The following is a 16626-nucleotide window of genomic DNA, read 5'->3' as shown; positions in this document are numbered from 1 at the left end:
TCCAATTCAGATTAAAACCAGAGCAACCCCCTTGAGGCATTCTTCCTCTCTTCCATTGAGTCATACAATGCTGCAAACCTTAGGCTATGTTTCATCAAATGTTTCTAACTAATTTTCAACCATCACTTTGATCACTTCTCTATTTATAAACAATTTGGTCATCTTTTGATGTTATAGAGAGTGGAATCATGTCATGACCATGGATTATGTGCTCTAATCGAAATGATTCAGTAATAATATTAACATATAATTGAGGCACAAAATACACCTACTGTGTCCATTTTATACTATCTTTCTTACGTTATCAACTGCTAATAACCTTACTTAGCCAATCCAGATATCATCCAAAGTTCCAAATCAATTAAATTACAGGTTTGAACAACTACATCATAAGAAACAGATGACATCAAACAACATAGTAATGATCACTCTAAAAAAAATCCCTCAAAACTCTAACTTTTGAACTGTTTATCAATCAATATCTCAACAAATCCAATTTGTAGCACTCCAAATGCTGCAAGACAAATACTCCATTAGCATTTCCTGCAACAGCATCAATACAGCCCCAATTAATAAAACCACTGTTAGATTTGTTACTTACCAAACTAATCAAGATCGTGGCCGACCGGTATCTCCTTTCTTCTCGGGCAATCAGGCATCTGATACTTGCAGGTCAAAACAAAAGAATAGGGTGAAAAAGAAAGAAATAGGCACAGACCGGATGGATCATCCTCCAAAATATGAATCCATCACCCCATGTCCCCAACAACTCAAACCAGTGATGGGCATAAAGATGGAATCATGGAAACAGTCAAATTAGTCAAGAATGAGCTCAAAATCACTAACAATTCCATAAAATCGATGGCAATTAATTTTCTAAGCTAAATAATGTCAGAAGAGAATCTTGAAAGAGGACACAAACATTGCTTCCCCAGTGGTAGGGTGTTAAATGGTTCAGTTTTGGTGTAAACTGTTTGGTTTAGCTTGGTTTGGTGCAAGACGCTATTAGATAAATTAAAACTGAACCATTTAATAAATAGTTTTAGTGGTCTCCGTTTGAACAGATTGATTTCAATTTTAAACTGTTTTTATTAGGGATTTAAGTTTTTTATTCAAACGACTTCTTTGTCTATTTTTTTTTCTCTTAAAATAGATGTAAACTTAACATTAAATTGAATTTTATATTATTATATGTATCTTTTAATTTTTAATGGGATTTTTTTATTCTAACCATGAATGACTTAACTTACCATGTATATATTAATCAGTTTAAACCTTTTAATTTGGTTTAAGCCGTTTAATTAAATGGTCTTAACTGTGAAACAAAAATTTCACAATTTCAATTTGGTTTGCAAAACCCTTATCCCAATGGTCAGTCAATCCAGTCTCAGTTTTTGATCAATCTAGACTCTAGAGTCAAAACCGGGACTGAATGATTAGCTTTTTCCGTGAGAGGACTGACTGAATAGTAAACAGATTGAAACCATGACCGGGATGGTCAGTGCAGTTTCAGTTTTAATAAGTCGCTCCTGCCTTTGCGGGCTGGATTTTGACACCATAGGTCTAACCCAATTAACAAGACCAAAATATATGTGTATATATGACTATATGTGCTAGATTAGTTCTGGTGCAATATTTGATGTATATATGCTGCTAAGGAAGGGGGGGGGGGAGACAAGAAGAAGAAGAAGAAGGAATTAATAAACCCAACAGAAATCCTGAAAGGTAACGGCATGCTAAATGAGAAACTTACCAGAATGTTAGTCACCATCTGTGTTGTCAAATTATTCTTCTTCAACATCGTCATCAATATGACCATTGCCTTTCAAATTCAACCTGTTGGATGGTTCCATTTAAGCATATGAATCCTTTGTTGCGTCGAAGATAATTTATTAAAGAAAAATTCAACCCAAAAAGTCTCAGATGACATTTAGAAGGAACTCTGTTAGCCCTTTAAGGAAAGAAACCCTAACATAGATTAGGACAATGATTTTACCTATGTTCATACAAGTTAATTTGATTATGAGGAACAAGAAATAAAAGAAATTAATTTTTTTGTTTAGACTTAGAAATGTACACACGCATGATAGTATATAGTAGATAATTAAGCAAGAAAAGAAGAAAAGAATATATTATTAAGAATTTTAATTACCTTGACTCCTTTTTCTTGTAGGTTTTGCAACTTATCATGATGAGTTTGGTCGTCATCATCATCATCATTCCACTCCAACGCATTGAACCATTCTTTTTCTACTTGAATTTCCCTCAGTTTTATTGCGTTTTTCTGTAGACTCATGGGAAACCTTTTCAGATTGGGGCATTTCTCAACTGTCAATGTTTCCAATGAAGGCCAATAAAAAAAATTATAATCATGGCTGCTGCTGCTGCTGCTGCGTAACACCCTTTTACTCACCATCGAGAGATTTGGCAGGTTGATTAACCTTAGAACCCGAAGTTGAGGAAACAGTACCGTATTCTTGCAAGTGATGATGGCCTCCTCCTTTTCTAACTCATCTTCTCCTTCCATTAATAATGAGATTATTTGCACCATATTATCACAATTCCAAATCTGAAGCTCCTTTAGTTGTTGAAGCCTCTGCGCCATGGCTAGTGAGAACACAAAGTTCATTCCCAAGTTGTATAAGTATATGTACTCTAGGTTCAGGAGGCTTGAAGGTGAAACAACGCCATCCCATATGGTCCTTAGAGAAAGGAGGTGTCTTAGTTCCAATTGTCTTAGTTTCGGCAATATTAATGTTGTAGCCTGCTGATGATGCCCTTCTTGGTCGTTGGAGTTGAATATCTCAGTCGTTTTAGAACAATCCCTTACCTCGAGTTGTTCTAAATTTGGTAGGTTTGCCAGCAGATCAGAGGGTATGATACTAATTAGACTCGAACAACCAGACACATATAGAGATCTTAGGTTGTTGAAGAATCCTCCTCCTCCTCCACCAGTACTTGGAACTGGAATAGACCCATATTGGCAGATTGCCTTCAATTTCGGTAGGTACTGCAAGTCTAGCATTTTCAAACTGCTGAATGTTGTGATTTGCTGTGGAACCTCATCTTGAATTTGATAATGATAATGATGATGATGTCCTTCATCTTCTGCCTCATCAACAACAGTGGTTGTATTAGTCGTAGTACTCAAAACATATTCCACATCATCACATCTGTCAACCCACAGAATTTGCAACTTATTCAAAACCCTTATTCCCCCTGCTCCTCCTGCACCAATTAGGCTGCTTAAACCGTACTTATTAAGACCATGACACTCTCTGAGCAGTAGCTTTTTTGTTCGTTCCAACAAAAAGATCAACCACCTCGCCCAATCAGAATGTGGATGATGAGGGATGGATATTCCACCAAAAAACAATGCGCATTGCTCGGCCTCAAAGGGAACCTCAAAGGGAATATTAAACCAATCAAGGTTTCCCAAAATCACTTTGAAGCGTGTCATGTTTTCCCAACGAAATATTGGGATATTATTATTATTTGCAGACAAATATTTGATATTCGGTATCCTTATGTATAGTGTAGTCAGAGCAGACAAAGATGCAACCTCAGATAAGCCAATATTATTTGATCCTTTGTCGACAATCTGCCCCCACTCATCAAAGCTTTCCTCCAGATTGATTTCTTCCAAAAGAGGCAGCCTCGATAGAGTATTCGGGGCAATAATCAACTTCTTATTCAATGACAAATCCAATGACTTCAGATTTGTAAGCTCTTCTACATCTTCTGCCAATAATTTTTTTACATTGCATCTTGATAGGCGAAGGATTTCAAGTTTCTTCAACTTCCCAAGCAATGAGACATCAAAACTTTTCTTCAACTTCCCACGCAATGAGACACCATAACCCTCAATTCCACTGATAAGCAACACTCGAAGGTCCATTAAGCAACACAACGAAGATGGTATCGAAGAGATACATGTGTCATTCAGATCTAGAGTCATCAATGATTTCATCCCTAGAAAAAATCCATCAGAGATTTCCGTCAAATCCTGATTTCTACGTAAGGATAAGTTCACAAGCTGAGAGCAATCGATCTGATTGGGGAGCTTGGTAATTTGACTATCTATTAATGAAAGTCACTTGCATTTCTTTAGGATCTCTCCATCAGGCCAAATTGTCAATGGTCTACCAGATTTTACAACAAAACCATGGACTTCACTGGATGCAATCCATATACACACATCCCGAATAACATCATGCATCCTTACATATCCTTCTCTATCATCCTCTAATAATAAGCATGATCGCTTAAGTCTTTCCACCTGCGTGTGCAACCTATTCTTTGCTTTAGTAAGGGTGTGAACATTTTCAAACAACCCCTCCCCCACCACATAAGGAAGCAAATCATCCTCAACAGAAATAAGGTAGTCTTCAGGAAACATACAACATAGCAAGAGGCAAAATCTGGTGGCATCATTATCAAGAAAGTCGTAACTCCATTTTAGGGGGCAGAATATTTTATTATGCACACCTTCAATATCCGGTGGTGATGAGCTTGATTTCTTGAGTTCGCTAGCTGCATCTTCCCATGTATGCTGGTCCTTGTCTCGCAATGTACTTCCAATTACAACGATTGCTAAGGGCAAACCTGCACATTCTCTAACAACTTCATTCGCCACCAGACGTAGCGTATCGTCGACCTCTATACGATCTCCAGCAGCCCATTTGAATAGAACCCATGCATCTCCTTCTGATAGAACTTTTACTTCGACATTGGATTGGGTCTTCATTTGATTACACACCTCAAGCTGTCTTGTTGTGAGAACTACCTTGCAGTTGTTTCCATAGGGAATTCCTACCTCCTCTACTAAATTCAGTGGTTTCCACAAATCATCCAAGACTAGGAGGGTTCGTTTCTCCTTCTTTATTCTCTCTGATAAAATTCTTGCTCTCACTAATAGGGACTCTTGTGTAAGCGGCTGGCCCAAGTTCTCCGCAATTTCTGCTTGGATCTTCTTCAAGTCCGGGTTTTGAGATACAATGACCATCACAACTTGACCAAAAAAACCATCATTTTTTGAAATTTTGGCTACTTCTTTCATCAAGGTTGTCTTTCCAACCCCTCCTATGCCATATACACCAATCATGTTGATATTCTCATCATTCAAAGCATTCATGATTTGGGACATGGCTGATTTGGTGGAACCGTATTCCTGAAAATCTAGTGTTTGCATGGATTCTAGGCCGGGAGGAAGCGGAGAAGGATGTGACACACCAGCAGCAGCAAATGTTCCACCTACATTTAGGAGCTCCCTGACTTCGTCAATCATGCGTTTTGCATGTTTCCCTACTTTATAACGCCCTGAGCAACCCCCTTGGAGGCAACCCTTGCTCTCTTTCAGTGCATTCTGCAATTCTGTCTCCTTAGACACTATTCCATTAACTTTTTCTAACCAACCTTTCACCACAACTCTGATCACTTCTCCTCTCATCTCAGCTGCATTCACCAAGCGTTGTGTATCCTCTGTCACTTCTCCAAGTCTTTCCATTTGAATTCTAAGGTCATTAGCGTTTCTCTTGTGATGATAAAGATAACTAATGTGACGCGTGAAGGGAGGAACCAAATAATTAACCACTCCGGTGATGGCTCCAACGGCAACTCCAACCATGTTCATTGTTGTAGCTTCAAATAAGCAGAGAGGTTATGAGCCTTGAAAATAAGATCTTAAAATTAGAAGAAACAACAATTGAATATGTCACGTTTTTTTATTTTACCACATCTATTTCTACCTTAGTTGAAACTTAGGTCATGATCCATGGGGTGCCAGAATAGATAAAATAAGAAAATACTTCTTCAAAAAAACAAAACTATGTGCAACTAATCATAGTGTATGTTTTCTAACTCAAAAAAAAAAAAAAAAAAAAATCCTATTAGATATGTGCTTACAAAATAACATAAAAGTGTCTCCCTGAAAAAATATAAGATTCACTCAACATATATTTTACACTCCCCCATGCATATTGGAAATGAATTTTAAAGTAACAATAAGACTATAAAAAAAATTATATTACAAAGTTAATGTCGCATATCCGAACGGCTCAAATACAAGCTCATCGTTTACATTCTCCACATTTGGCATTACCATTTACAAAGAAAAAAAAAAAAGCAATAAAAAAAATCTAAATATTACAGAGTTAATTAATGTTCTATTTTATGTTAGATCCGCTCACAAATTAGCATTAAAGTGTCTCCCTACAAAAATATAAAATCAACTGAAATAGTTATTTTACAATTTTCTTTCCTCATTGCATACGAGATGATTTATAAAGTAACTATAAGACAATAAAAAAAAAATCCTAAGAAATGCCAAAAGGAGGTCTGCGTCCATCTAATTTGGTACTTTGCTTTGATTTATAAAGCAAGTTTTTGCTCTTATTCGTCATGTTTTCAAAATTTTAAGTATTTATCATTTTTCTCACCCCCCAAATAATGAAACAAGGCAACAAGACTCTAAGCAGCTTATGTTTGTGTTAGTGGTTTGTTAAAATACCTCTAAACCTCATTAGCTACTTTTCTTTCGGAGAAATAACTAAATGTAAAGCTTTCCTTCTTCCTTTTAATGGATGATTTGGACAATTTTTTTTTATACCTTCTTGATGGAGAGGAGGGGAGAGGGGGGCAACCTCTCATATTACCTTAGGTAGTTGCCATGATTCTCATTCTCATTAATACATTGGTTTGTTTAATTCTTGACTACAAGTTAATATGAAAAGAAGTGAGGTTTCGATTTTGACAAAAGAATTTAAAGAGCTAAAATGAAATTCATGAAAATTTGAAAGTGACAGTTTTGTGGAGTCTGTGTGGCTTGATTCTTAGTACTTACTAAAAGGGTTTTGTATTAAGACCAAACAAAGGGGGGCCAATCCCCTTTAGGGTTTGTTCACAAGCCCTTTCTTTAAAACTACGAATTAATAAGCATGTCTTTATGGAGTGGGAAAACAATAATTTTTTTTCCAAGAGCTAAGACTAAACATTTATTAAAATGATCACTATTCTAATTAAATCCATTGGACTAAAAGCATTATAAGATGAAATTATAATTTAATGAGAAAACAAAAATTTCTATATCCCATGAATCAACTTCTTCATATCTATAAACCACTAACTAGAGAGAAGAATTTATGAACATACATACCTCAATCTTTTACAATGGCAAAAACCTCAAGCTTATTCACACACCCTCCTTGTGTTGAAGAAGACAGTTACAACTGCTAGGTTTTGGAGAATCAAACTATAAGGAGAAAAGAAGAAGGATATCATAAGTAAGGTTAATTAGCTAATATATCTAATATATAATTACAAATTAGCCCCTCCTCCAATCTAAGTTTCTTTATGGGACAATATACCATTGAATTTTCATCATATTTTTCCCCTATATAACTTACAAGTGTGTCTCTAGATCATTGATACAAAGGTTAAAAAACATAAACTGCAAGTCATACGAATAGAAGCTATGTTTCTATTTTCACTAAATTGTGGTGTAGAAACAAAGAATAAAAAAAAAATAATAATAAAACAAGAGAGAAATTGATCAATTCTTGGATTTTGGTATGTGACGGTTTTTCTAGAGACTATTTGGTTTGATTGTAGTTCTTACTAAGAGGGGTTCTGTGTAAATACCAAATTAGAAAGGAAAAAAAAAGTGGGGTGGGCAATCCCCCTTATTTAGACCACCATTCATATTTTTTAAATTTATGAGTTAATGCACATGTTTTTATGGGATAGGAAAATGAAAAACATATATTTCCTTCAAGAGATAAGACTATACACTTGTTAATGTGATCATAATTATATTAGATCTATTGAATTGAAGGCATGCTAAAAATATATAAAATAAAAAAAAAATATAAAAAAGAGAATAATAGATATACATACCTCAAGCTTGCACAATTCTAAAAGCCTTCACGTACCTTGTGTGTATTAAAGAAGACGATTGCAACCCTACAACTTTGAAGAACAAAAAAAAAAAAAAAAATGCAGTAGGGAGAAGTGAGACATAAGTGTTCCTAATTATAAAGTCTAATATTTTTTTTTGTAATTATAAATAATCAACTATTATTATTATTATTATTATTATTATTATTATTATTATTACTATTATTATTATTATTATTATTATTATTTTATCCCTAGCCTATCAGGGTTCTAGGAATCGAGATCGGATCCCAATTCCACCCAATCCAGAATGATTTTTTTAGGATTTTTTGTTGTTTATGTTGTTGTTGCTGGTTCTAAATTATTTATAATTAGTTTATTTATTTTTCATGATTCAGGCTGATTCAGATTAGAATTGGATCAAAATCGACGGCAACCAACTCCAGTGCTAATTTCAATTACTTGTATCCTTTAGCCTACGTGTGTATCTCTAGTTCATTACAAAAATCTTTTTTTTTTTTTTTTTTCGCTAAAAAGATTATGCTTATTATATAAGAGAAAAACAAAAGAGAATTACAAGCTGGGTCAAAAATGATATCAGAAACTCATAAACAGACAGAGCAGAGAAGAAATAATTCATCCCCACCTTTGGTATTGCCATCAGCAGAAACCGAACTCCTCAACTCTACCACATCAAAAGAAACGAAACCTTAACAAACTCAGAGCATCCACCCTAAACTCTTCCTCTACAGAGTGAGGAAGTCTAGGGGAAGATGAGGAGAGACCACTTTCTCACAACAATCAAATGAAACCTTATCACTCAACATTTTTCCTAAATTTTTAAAAAATACCAACCTATGTTCACTGAATTGCCCTTTGGTTAACAGTCATCTCTTCTCTCTGGTGTTCTTCCCCACAGTCACCTTCTAACATGGAGTTATCAATGTCACCTTCCAAGATAGATCTTGTGAGCTGCTCCTTCTCTCTGTATCAGGTGATCTTGTGAGCTTCAGATCAATTCATTCTCAAAACAACCCCACGATCTAAGAATGTGCACTTGATAAAAAAAAGAAAAAAGAATAAAGAAGGCTTTACAGTTTCTGAATAGAAGAGGAGAACTGGAGTAACAGCATCTAGCTTCGTTCCTTCTTTATGCTTTGTCCTTTTGAATGAGTTTTGGGTCCTTATAAGTTAAGAATGTGGAGATGGAGAGTAATTTTCTTCTCTGAGTGGAGGATGACTAGATAAAGATGCTTTTCTTCTTTGCTTTCCTTTCCTTTATGGATGATGACTTGACTAAAGAGGGTTATGTCGGCCACTTGAATAAATGTCCAAGTCACTGTACATTTCTTCCTAATGATAAGTTTCTTTATAAATAAAAAGAAAAATTTACATCCACCTTCCACAAGGATTCCATCCACCCTTAATGTTTCAAAAATTACGAGTCAACCCAATAGCACTCATTGGTATAGATAAATAGAATAAAAAGAAAAAAAATTACCAATTCAGGTCGGCCTCTTTTGATGAAAGTGATCGTGTTTTGTAGGGCTAAATATGGGACAGATTTCCATTTTCCCCATTTCAGTAAATCATGGAATTTGTATTATTCCTCCAAACCTCTGTTCTTGAAAATTTTTCGATCCTCCCGCTAGGCAGAACCCTATAAAAAATTGGCGTATGCCGTTGTGTGCGGCGAGCACATGGTATTCTACATTATTTTCCTCGGAAATTTCTTTCTTCACCTTCACCATTGAGTTGTCTCCAGCTTCACAGGACAAGGTACTAATGAAAACCCTAAGCCATTGTCTCCTTCGATTTGGAGAATTTATAGATTTTAAGATAATAAGGAGGAAAGGGTAATATTGGTAGTTTCTGTTAGTTGTTTTAGTTCAAGTATGTAAAAAGGTTAATTAAGTCTTCTCCATTTTAAAACTAATTAACACCTCACTCCCCATGTTATGTGTGCTGGGTTGATTTGTAATTTTTGAAATGCGAGGGTAGATGTAAATGGATCGAACCTCGGCAGAGCTGTATGTAAATTTTCGTGAGTATAAAAATACTAAATATGATTATAAACAGTAGATCCGGTATAGATACGAGATGGGATCTGGGATCTATTAACGACTACTAAAACAAATCCAAGTTTGATTCATTTTAAAACCCATCCTACTAAGAGGTCTTGGGGTTCAAGTCTTCTAGTTCATAGTTCACACCATCCCTCCCTGTCGTAGAATAGCATAAATTAGAATTTGACACAAAATTATTTTATATTATTTTTTTCAATGAGAGTAAATCAATCATTTCACATAAGAATTGCATTAAAATTCATCTTAAATTTTTTTTCAATTTCTTAAAAATTCTTTTCTACCCTTACATTAAATAACTTTTGGAAATAAAACAAGAGACTAAAGAATATGATTGCAAATCTATTGATATCTTTAGAGGATGTCAATAACAAAATGCCTAACTTAAAAAACTTCTACTATATATGTATTAATGCAACCTAAGAAAGATATATTATATGCATGCACCTAAGAAGACTCCATAATTATACACAAAAGATGGCATAGGATAAGAACCTAATAATCCTTACCATACAACTCTACCATTTCCTTGTTCTCTCAAAGGTCCACCAAGAACAAAAACATAACAGATGTTAAATGCCATCAAGTATAAGTTCATCAAATGAATAGTTCATTGACAACAATTAGATAGAAAATTAACTTGTACAAAGCTTGATCTGATTTTTTTTTTTTTGGACAGAAATGAAATGTACCTTGATCTGACTCGAACAAAACATTATCTAGAATGTATATTCGTACATATAGATCTAACAAGGATTAACTAAGGTAGAGTGACCATAACATCAAATTCGAGTAAGTTGAACCATTCCATGTATGCTTAGGTTGTATGGATCAATGTCCTACTTCTTTTCTTAATGGACAATATAGGTCACTTCAACTTTGTTTTCTTTTTGGATCGGACGTCACGACATGACATGTAGTGCAGATTCAAGGGTTGGGAGCATCTTGGACTTCGGATCCATGCCTTAGACTGCATATCTGAAAACTCCCAACCCTTAGATCTGCGTAGCGCACTACAACAAGCCGGATCCCTTCTTTTCTTCTCTTCTCCCATAGACAATGATGACTAAAGAGGTCCATGAGTGGCACTTTAAGGAATGACAAGTATAAAGAGATGTCATAATTGTAGTCTTCATTTCTTTATGAAAGTATCAAGTGTAGCTGAGAGTGCTTTTCTATTTACCCAAAAAAGAAAAAGCTTTTCTATTTAAAAACAATAATAAAAATTCATATATAGGACAGATATGATTTATAATGTACATAAATATGATTAATGAATGTTTCTCCCTCGTATGGCTAATGAGCTACAATTCGACATAGATGGGAGATCTCGCTTTAGATTTATGAACTCTCTGAGGTAGCACTTGAGAGCCCCTGCTAATGGCAATGCTGAAGGTGGGGGCTCACTTCTTGCTTTGTGTTATATTTTTCTTTTTCTTCACTTTTAATATAATCTAATCTTCTAGAAAAAAAAAGAAAAGAAAAAAGAATGTTTCTCTTTGGCCGGTATAATAATAATAATAAAAAAAAAAGTGCTTTTCTATATGAAATTATTCTTTCTAAGCTTAGATAATAAGAACGATAATATTTGGCTTGGTGCAAGGGCCCACTAGGGGCAACACAAGGGACTCATTGAGGGGTCAGGGAAGACCACATACTCCTTGGAATGTAGGAAAGTAACATTTAATTGGTGCATATGCGGATATGTCAAGCAGTGTACATTGTGAGAAGGGGTGTTAATTCTAGGCCTGGCCCAACAGATCCAATCAAGTCTGACAAGTTTATAAATAGGCAGTTCATAGTGCAAGGTGTAAGCCTGATGGGCATCTGATCGGCCCAACACCTTTACAAGTCTGACTCAACCTGACCTACTAACCGGACTGTTTATATGATATATTTTGAATTTTTTTTTAGTAGAATAAGATATGTATTGATATTTTTAATCAATTATTGATTGTAATTAAGTATATATATTTTTTTAAATTACTAATGATTTAATAAATATATTAAAAAAATTTAAATCTAAGAAAACTGAGCCCATTTAAGGCTTTAATTATACATTAGCCCATTTAAGGCCCAAATAAGGCCCGATTACAGTTCAATTAACCCATTAGAGCTTAGAACTGGACCGAGCCTGACCTAGCATGACTAATTTCTTAAACAGACAAATCATGGTGCAAGCTAAGAGGCCCGCCAAACCCAACCAAGCCTGACCGGTTGATACCCCTATAATATGAGGAATGAATACACTAATCAACACTATCGGGCAAGCTCTTCAGCAAACATTTCCAAACTATCATGCCAAGTCCTAGTGTGCATGGACATGGCCACTGATCTCATCAAGTAAAATGGATCCCCTCCCCATTGTGAATGTAAGAGATTATTTCAATCTGATCATTCCAGCTTCATTTCAAGCTTCATCACTTGGACATTCAAACGCAGAACAGATTTCCAGATAAATTCCTAGAGTTTGATGACCTACCCTGGTTTTACACCAATTGATATCCTCAAATTGGATAGAGTGAAAAATCTGCTCTGCCTCATCTCTACTAAAATAAAATCTGTTGTTCATAGAATATTAGAGAGGCAGTGTTAGACTTTTCTGAAATGAATGTAAATGTTATACTAACCTTTGAGATGTAGTCCTTGTATTGAGTATAGCAGTAGAAGTAACAGAAAGTTCCGTGCGCATGTACAGTAGGGTGAAGTTGTATAAGATACTTTTCTTAAGGTGTTAAAGAGCCCCTAATTTGTGCATAAAGGGTCGACCTACTCTTTTACCTCCAAGATAAAATCACCCTCTAATCACAAAGGTAGCACTCCTAATGTGATTAATTAAAGGGAGTCCGTAAGCTATAGTAAGTAACACTTAAAGAGAGGGAAGAGAGAAGATGAAACAGTATAGAATACAGTATAGTAAGAGTGTACAAGACAGACATTCTCTCTGGATTTTTTGTGTGTAAGAAACTAGTTTGTAGGTATGGGTATTTATAGGCCCAAATGTACCTGTACGTGTACAGATGTACTTGTACGTCTACAGGTACTTATATGTATGGGTATGTGTCCTTCCATACACAGATTTGTAAGCTCTCCTATCTCTTCTCCTAGTTTTTTTACATTGCAATCAGATAGATGAAGTATTTCAAGGTTCTTCAACTTCTCAAGCAATGAGACATCAAAAGTTCTACTTCCACTAATACGCAGCACTCGAAGGTCCGTTAAGCAAGACAATGAAGATGGTATCGAAGGGATACATGTGTTAATTAGATCTATAGTCTTCAATGATATCATCCATTGGAAAAATCCATCAGGGATTTCTCTTAAATTCTGAATTTCCCTTAAGGATAAGGTCAAAAGCTAAGAGCAATTGAGCCCACTGGGGAGATAGGTAATTCGACTTCGTATTAGCGAAAGTCTCTTGCATTTCCATAGCGTCTCTCTATTAGGCCAATTTGTTAATTGTCTACCGGATTCTATAACAAAGTCAATGATCCTCATTGGATGCAATTCATATAGACACATCTCAAATAATATCATGCATCCTTACTTACTAGGGGTGCAAGTTTGGCCCTGACGGCACGAACCCACCCTGATTCCGAACAAATACCGACTCCAAAAGTTTGGCCTTGAGGGCCGGCCTGACCCTGTGTCAGGGTCAAAGCGGGTAAGGGTTGATGTCTTTGGCCCGCCCAGCCGGCCCTGAACCCGGCCCTGATTTTTTTACCTTAACTTTTGACCCTGATTTTGGCCTAACCCGGCCCTGGTTTTTGCCCCTGATGTTGACTTTAGATTTTTTGTTTTCTTAAGATGTTCTTCTCTTTGTTTAATATGACAAGGATTTTGAGATCTTCGAATTGTTTGCCTTATGAAGATGATCTCTTTATTTATCATGGTAAATAATTGAAATTTTTTGGATTATTTGCTTTCCTAAGATGATGTCCTCTTTGTTTACCATAATAGTTGAAGTTATTTGTATTGTTTGAATGTTTGCTTTAGGATGTTCTCCTTTGACAAGTAATTTGTGACTTTGTGTATGTGTGTGTGTGTGTGTTTTTTTTTTTTTTTATCTCCTCTTTATTAGGAATATTTTTAATTTTTTAGTTCTTTCATATTTTGTAGGGTTAGGATCAGGGTATACCCAGCCTTTGATGGCAAACCAGGGTCAATCAGGGTTAGGGTCAGGGTTAATTAGGGTTATCCTCGGCCGACCTTGAAAAATCAGGGCCAATCAGGGTGGGTGAGGGTGGTTGGGTTGAACCCTGAAGGGTTGAGCCTGAGTTGAAGTTTTGAGGCACTGAGTCAGGGTCAGGGTGGGAATGGGCCTAGTTAAGGGGACTCAGGGTTAGGCTAGGGTTTTAAGAAGCCCAACCCAACCTGGCCATGTTGCACTCCTAATCCTTACGTATACTTTGTCCTTCCTTCCGCTATCAAAACCTAATAATAAGCAGGATCGCTTAAGTCTTTCCATCTGTGTGTGCAATCTTTTCCTTGCTTCCATAAGGGTGTGAATATTTCCAAACAACCCCTCCCCCACCACGTAGGGAAGTAAATCATCCTCAGAAATAATATAGTCTTCAGGAAACATGGAAACATACAGCAAAGCAAGAAGCAAAATCTAGTTTCCTCTCTAGAAAGAAAGTCATAGCTCAATTTTATCGAGCAGTAAACTTTTTCACGCACACCATCAATATCCGGTGGTGATGAGCTTGATTTCTTGAGTTGGCTGATTGCATCTTCCCATTCAAATCGGTCATTATCTCGTAGTGCACTTCCAATTACAACGATTGCCAATGGCAATCCCCCACATTCTAATACAAATTGATTTACCAACGGACCTAGCATATCGTCGTCCTCTATACGATCTCCAGCAGCCCATTTGAAGAGAATCCATGCATCTCTTTCTGATAGAACTTCTACTTCGACATTGGATTGGGTCTTCATTTGATTACACACTTTGAGCTCCCTTCTTGTGAGAACTACTTTGCAATTGTTTCCATAAGGAATTCCTACCTCCTCTAGTAAATTTAGTGGCTTCCACAAATCATCTAACTATGAGGATTCGTTTCTCCTTCTTTAATCTCTCTAATAGGAGTCTTGCTCTCACTGATATGTACTCTTCTTTTAAGCTCCAGCCCTAATTTCTCTGCAATTTCGCCCTGGATATTCTTCAAGACCGGGTTTTGAGACACAGTAACCATCACAACCTGATCAAAAATGTTGTTTTTTTCAAATTTTTAACCAATTCTTTCATCAAGGCCGTCTTTCCAACTCCTCCTATCCCATATACACCAATCATGTTGATATTCTCATCCTTCAAAGGCCCCATGATTTTGTCCATAGCTAATGTGGTGGACTCATAAACTTGAAAGTCTAGTGTTTGCATGGATTTTGGGCCTGGATGAAACGGAGAAGGATCTGAAAAAACAGAAAATTGTTGGCCTTCATTTAGTAGCTGATTGACATTGTCAATCATGCATTTTGCATCTTTCCCTACTTCATAACGCCCAGAGCAACCCCCTTGGAGGCATCCCTTGATCTCTTCCAATCATAATGTAATGTTATCTCCTCAGACTTTATTTGATTCACTCTTGTTAACCAACTTTCCACCACCACTTTTATCACTTCTCCTCTCCTATGAGCTGCATCGACAGAACGTTGCACATCTGTTTTCAGATCTCCAAGTTTTGCCATTTGGTTTCTAAGGTCATTAGCATTTCTCTTATTATGAACAAGATAGTTGGCGTGCTGCATGAAGGGAGAAACCAAATACTAGACCACTTCTTGTTGGATTTATGGGCTAAATTAATTATTCGGGTTGATTAAATGGGTGAGAGTCAAATTGTATGAATCGGTTCGGTCCACTCTCAAGTTTAGGGATATGCTGGCTCAACCCATTGTGGTTTAGGGTTTTGGATGCAGGACATTATTATAAATACTAGGTTTTGAGTCCTAGGTGAGTTCGATGTGGCAGTGGCACTATTAGGATGCATAATCCCACATCGCTCAGCGAGGCCGGCTACCGCGACTATATTAGTTGGGCTTAACCTTCCCCTGCTAGATGCGTTTATGTGGGTGTGCTGGCGCCTTAGTTGGTATCAGAGCCGGGCGGTAGTGCGGAAGTAGTAGGTGAGTTCGATGTGGCAGTGGCACTGTTAGGATGCATAATCCCACATCGCTCAGCGAGGCCGGCTACCGCGACTATATTAGCTGGGCTTAACCTTCCCCTGCTAGACGCATTCCATTATTCACTTTTCCTCACTTTACCACTAAAGTGAGAGAACCAAGGAGGTTTAAGGGGCTGTAGAAGATCCATAGCCAAGCCAAGAGAGCGAAAGTAGAAGTGACCAACATCAATCATCTTCAGCATACTAGGTAAAAGGTACAAATCGATCCTCCATAACTTTATTAGATTTGTGTTCTTGTTTTTGCTGTGTGGTTTCCTCAATAGGGTTTCAAACTCAAACTCATAGGGAGTTCTAACACTTCTGTGATGGGTCCAATGACAATATCCATTGTTGTAGCTTAAAACTAGCAGAGAGATGATGAACATTGAAAATAAAATCTTGAAAGTTAGAATTGGCAATAAATGGAAATTTCACGTTTATTAATAGCTACTTGGAATGTTTTAAAATAAATAAATAAGTCGGCT

At 36.4% G+C, this 16626-nt stretch overlaps 1 protein-coding gene across 12 annotated transcripts; it reads right to left on the bottom strand.

The window, feature by feature from the left end:
* Positions 1-340: 340 nt before the first annotated feature.
* Positions 341-9467, bottom strand: LOC122093707 (disease resistance protein At4g27190-like). 12 transcript variants are annotated; one of them, XM_042664128.1, is made up of 8 exons: positions 8989-9240; positions 8540-8878; positions 7894-7965; positions 7154-7249; positions 2153-5640; positions 1754-1836; positions 602-659; positions 341-514 (listed from the first exon to the last, which is right to left on the bottom strand). In XM_042664128.1, exons 5-6 carry the CDS (start codon positions 3968-3970, stop codon positions 1807-1809), a joined length of 1848 nt encoding a protein of 615 aa, XP_042520062.1. In that variant the 5' UTR covers positions 3971-5640; positions 7154-7249; positions 7894-7965; positions 8540-8878; positions 8989-9240; the 3' UTR covers positions 341-514; positions 602-659; positions 1754-1806. The 12 variants fall into 12 exon arrangements, with proteins under 12 accessions (XP_042520062.1, XP_042520061.1, XP_042520066.1 ...); XM_042664127.1 differs by having other exon boundaries at positions 8540-8576; positions 8749-9068; XM_042664132.1 differs by having other exon boundaries at positions 2153-5667; positions 8540-9467.
* Positions 9468-16626: the final 7159 nt, after the last annotated feature.

This window comes from Macadamia integrifolia, chromosome 11 (genome assembly GCF_013358625.1).
Source record: "Macadamia integrifolia cultivar HAES 741 chromosome 11, SCU_Mint_v3, whole genome shotgun sequence".
Classification (NCBI taxonomy): Eukaryota; Viridiplantae; Streptophyta; class Magnoliopsida; order Proteales; family Proteaceae; genus Macadamia; species Macadamia integrifolia.
This window is presented reverse-complemented; position numbering and strand designations above follow the sequence as displayed.

Excerpts from the sequence above, each read along its gene's own strand:
- LOC122093707 (XM_042664128.1), bottom strand. The coding sequence starts at position 3,970 with ATGAAATCATTGATGACTCTAGATCTGAATGACACATGTATCTCTTCG. Across the intron at positions 1,837-2,152 it reads TACAAGAAAAAGGAGTCAAG|GTTGAATTTGAAAGGCAATG; the intron begins GTAATTAAAATT and ends ACCATCCAACAG.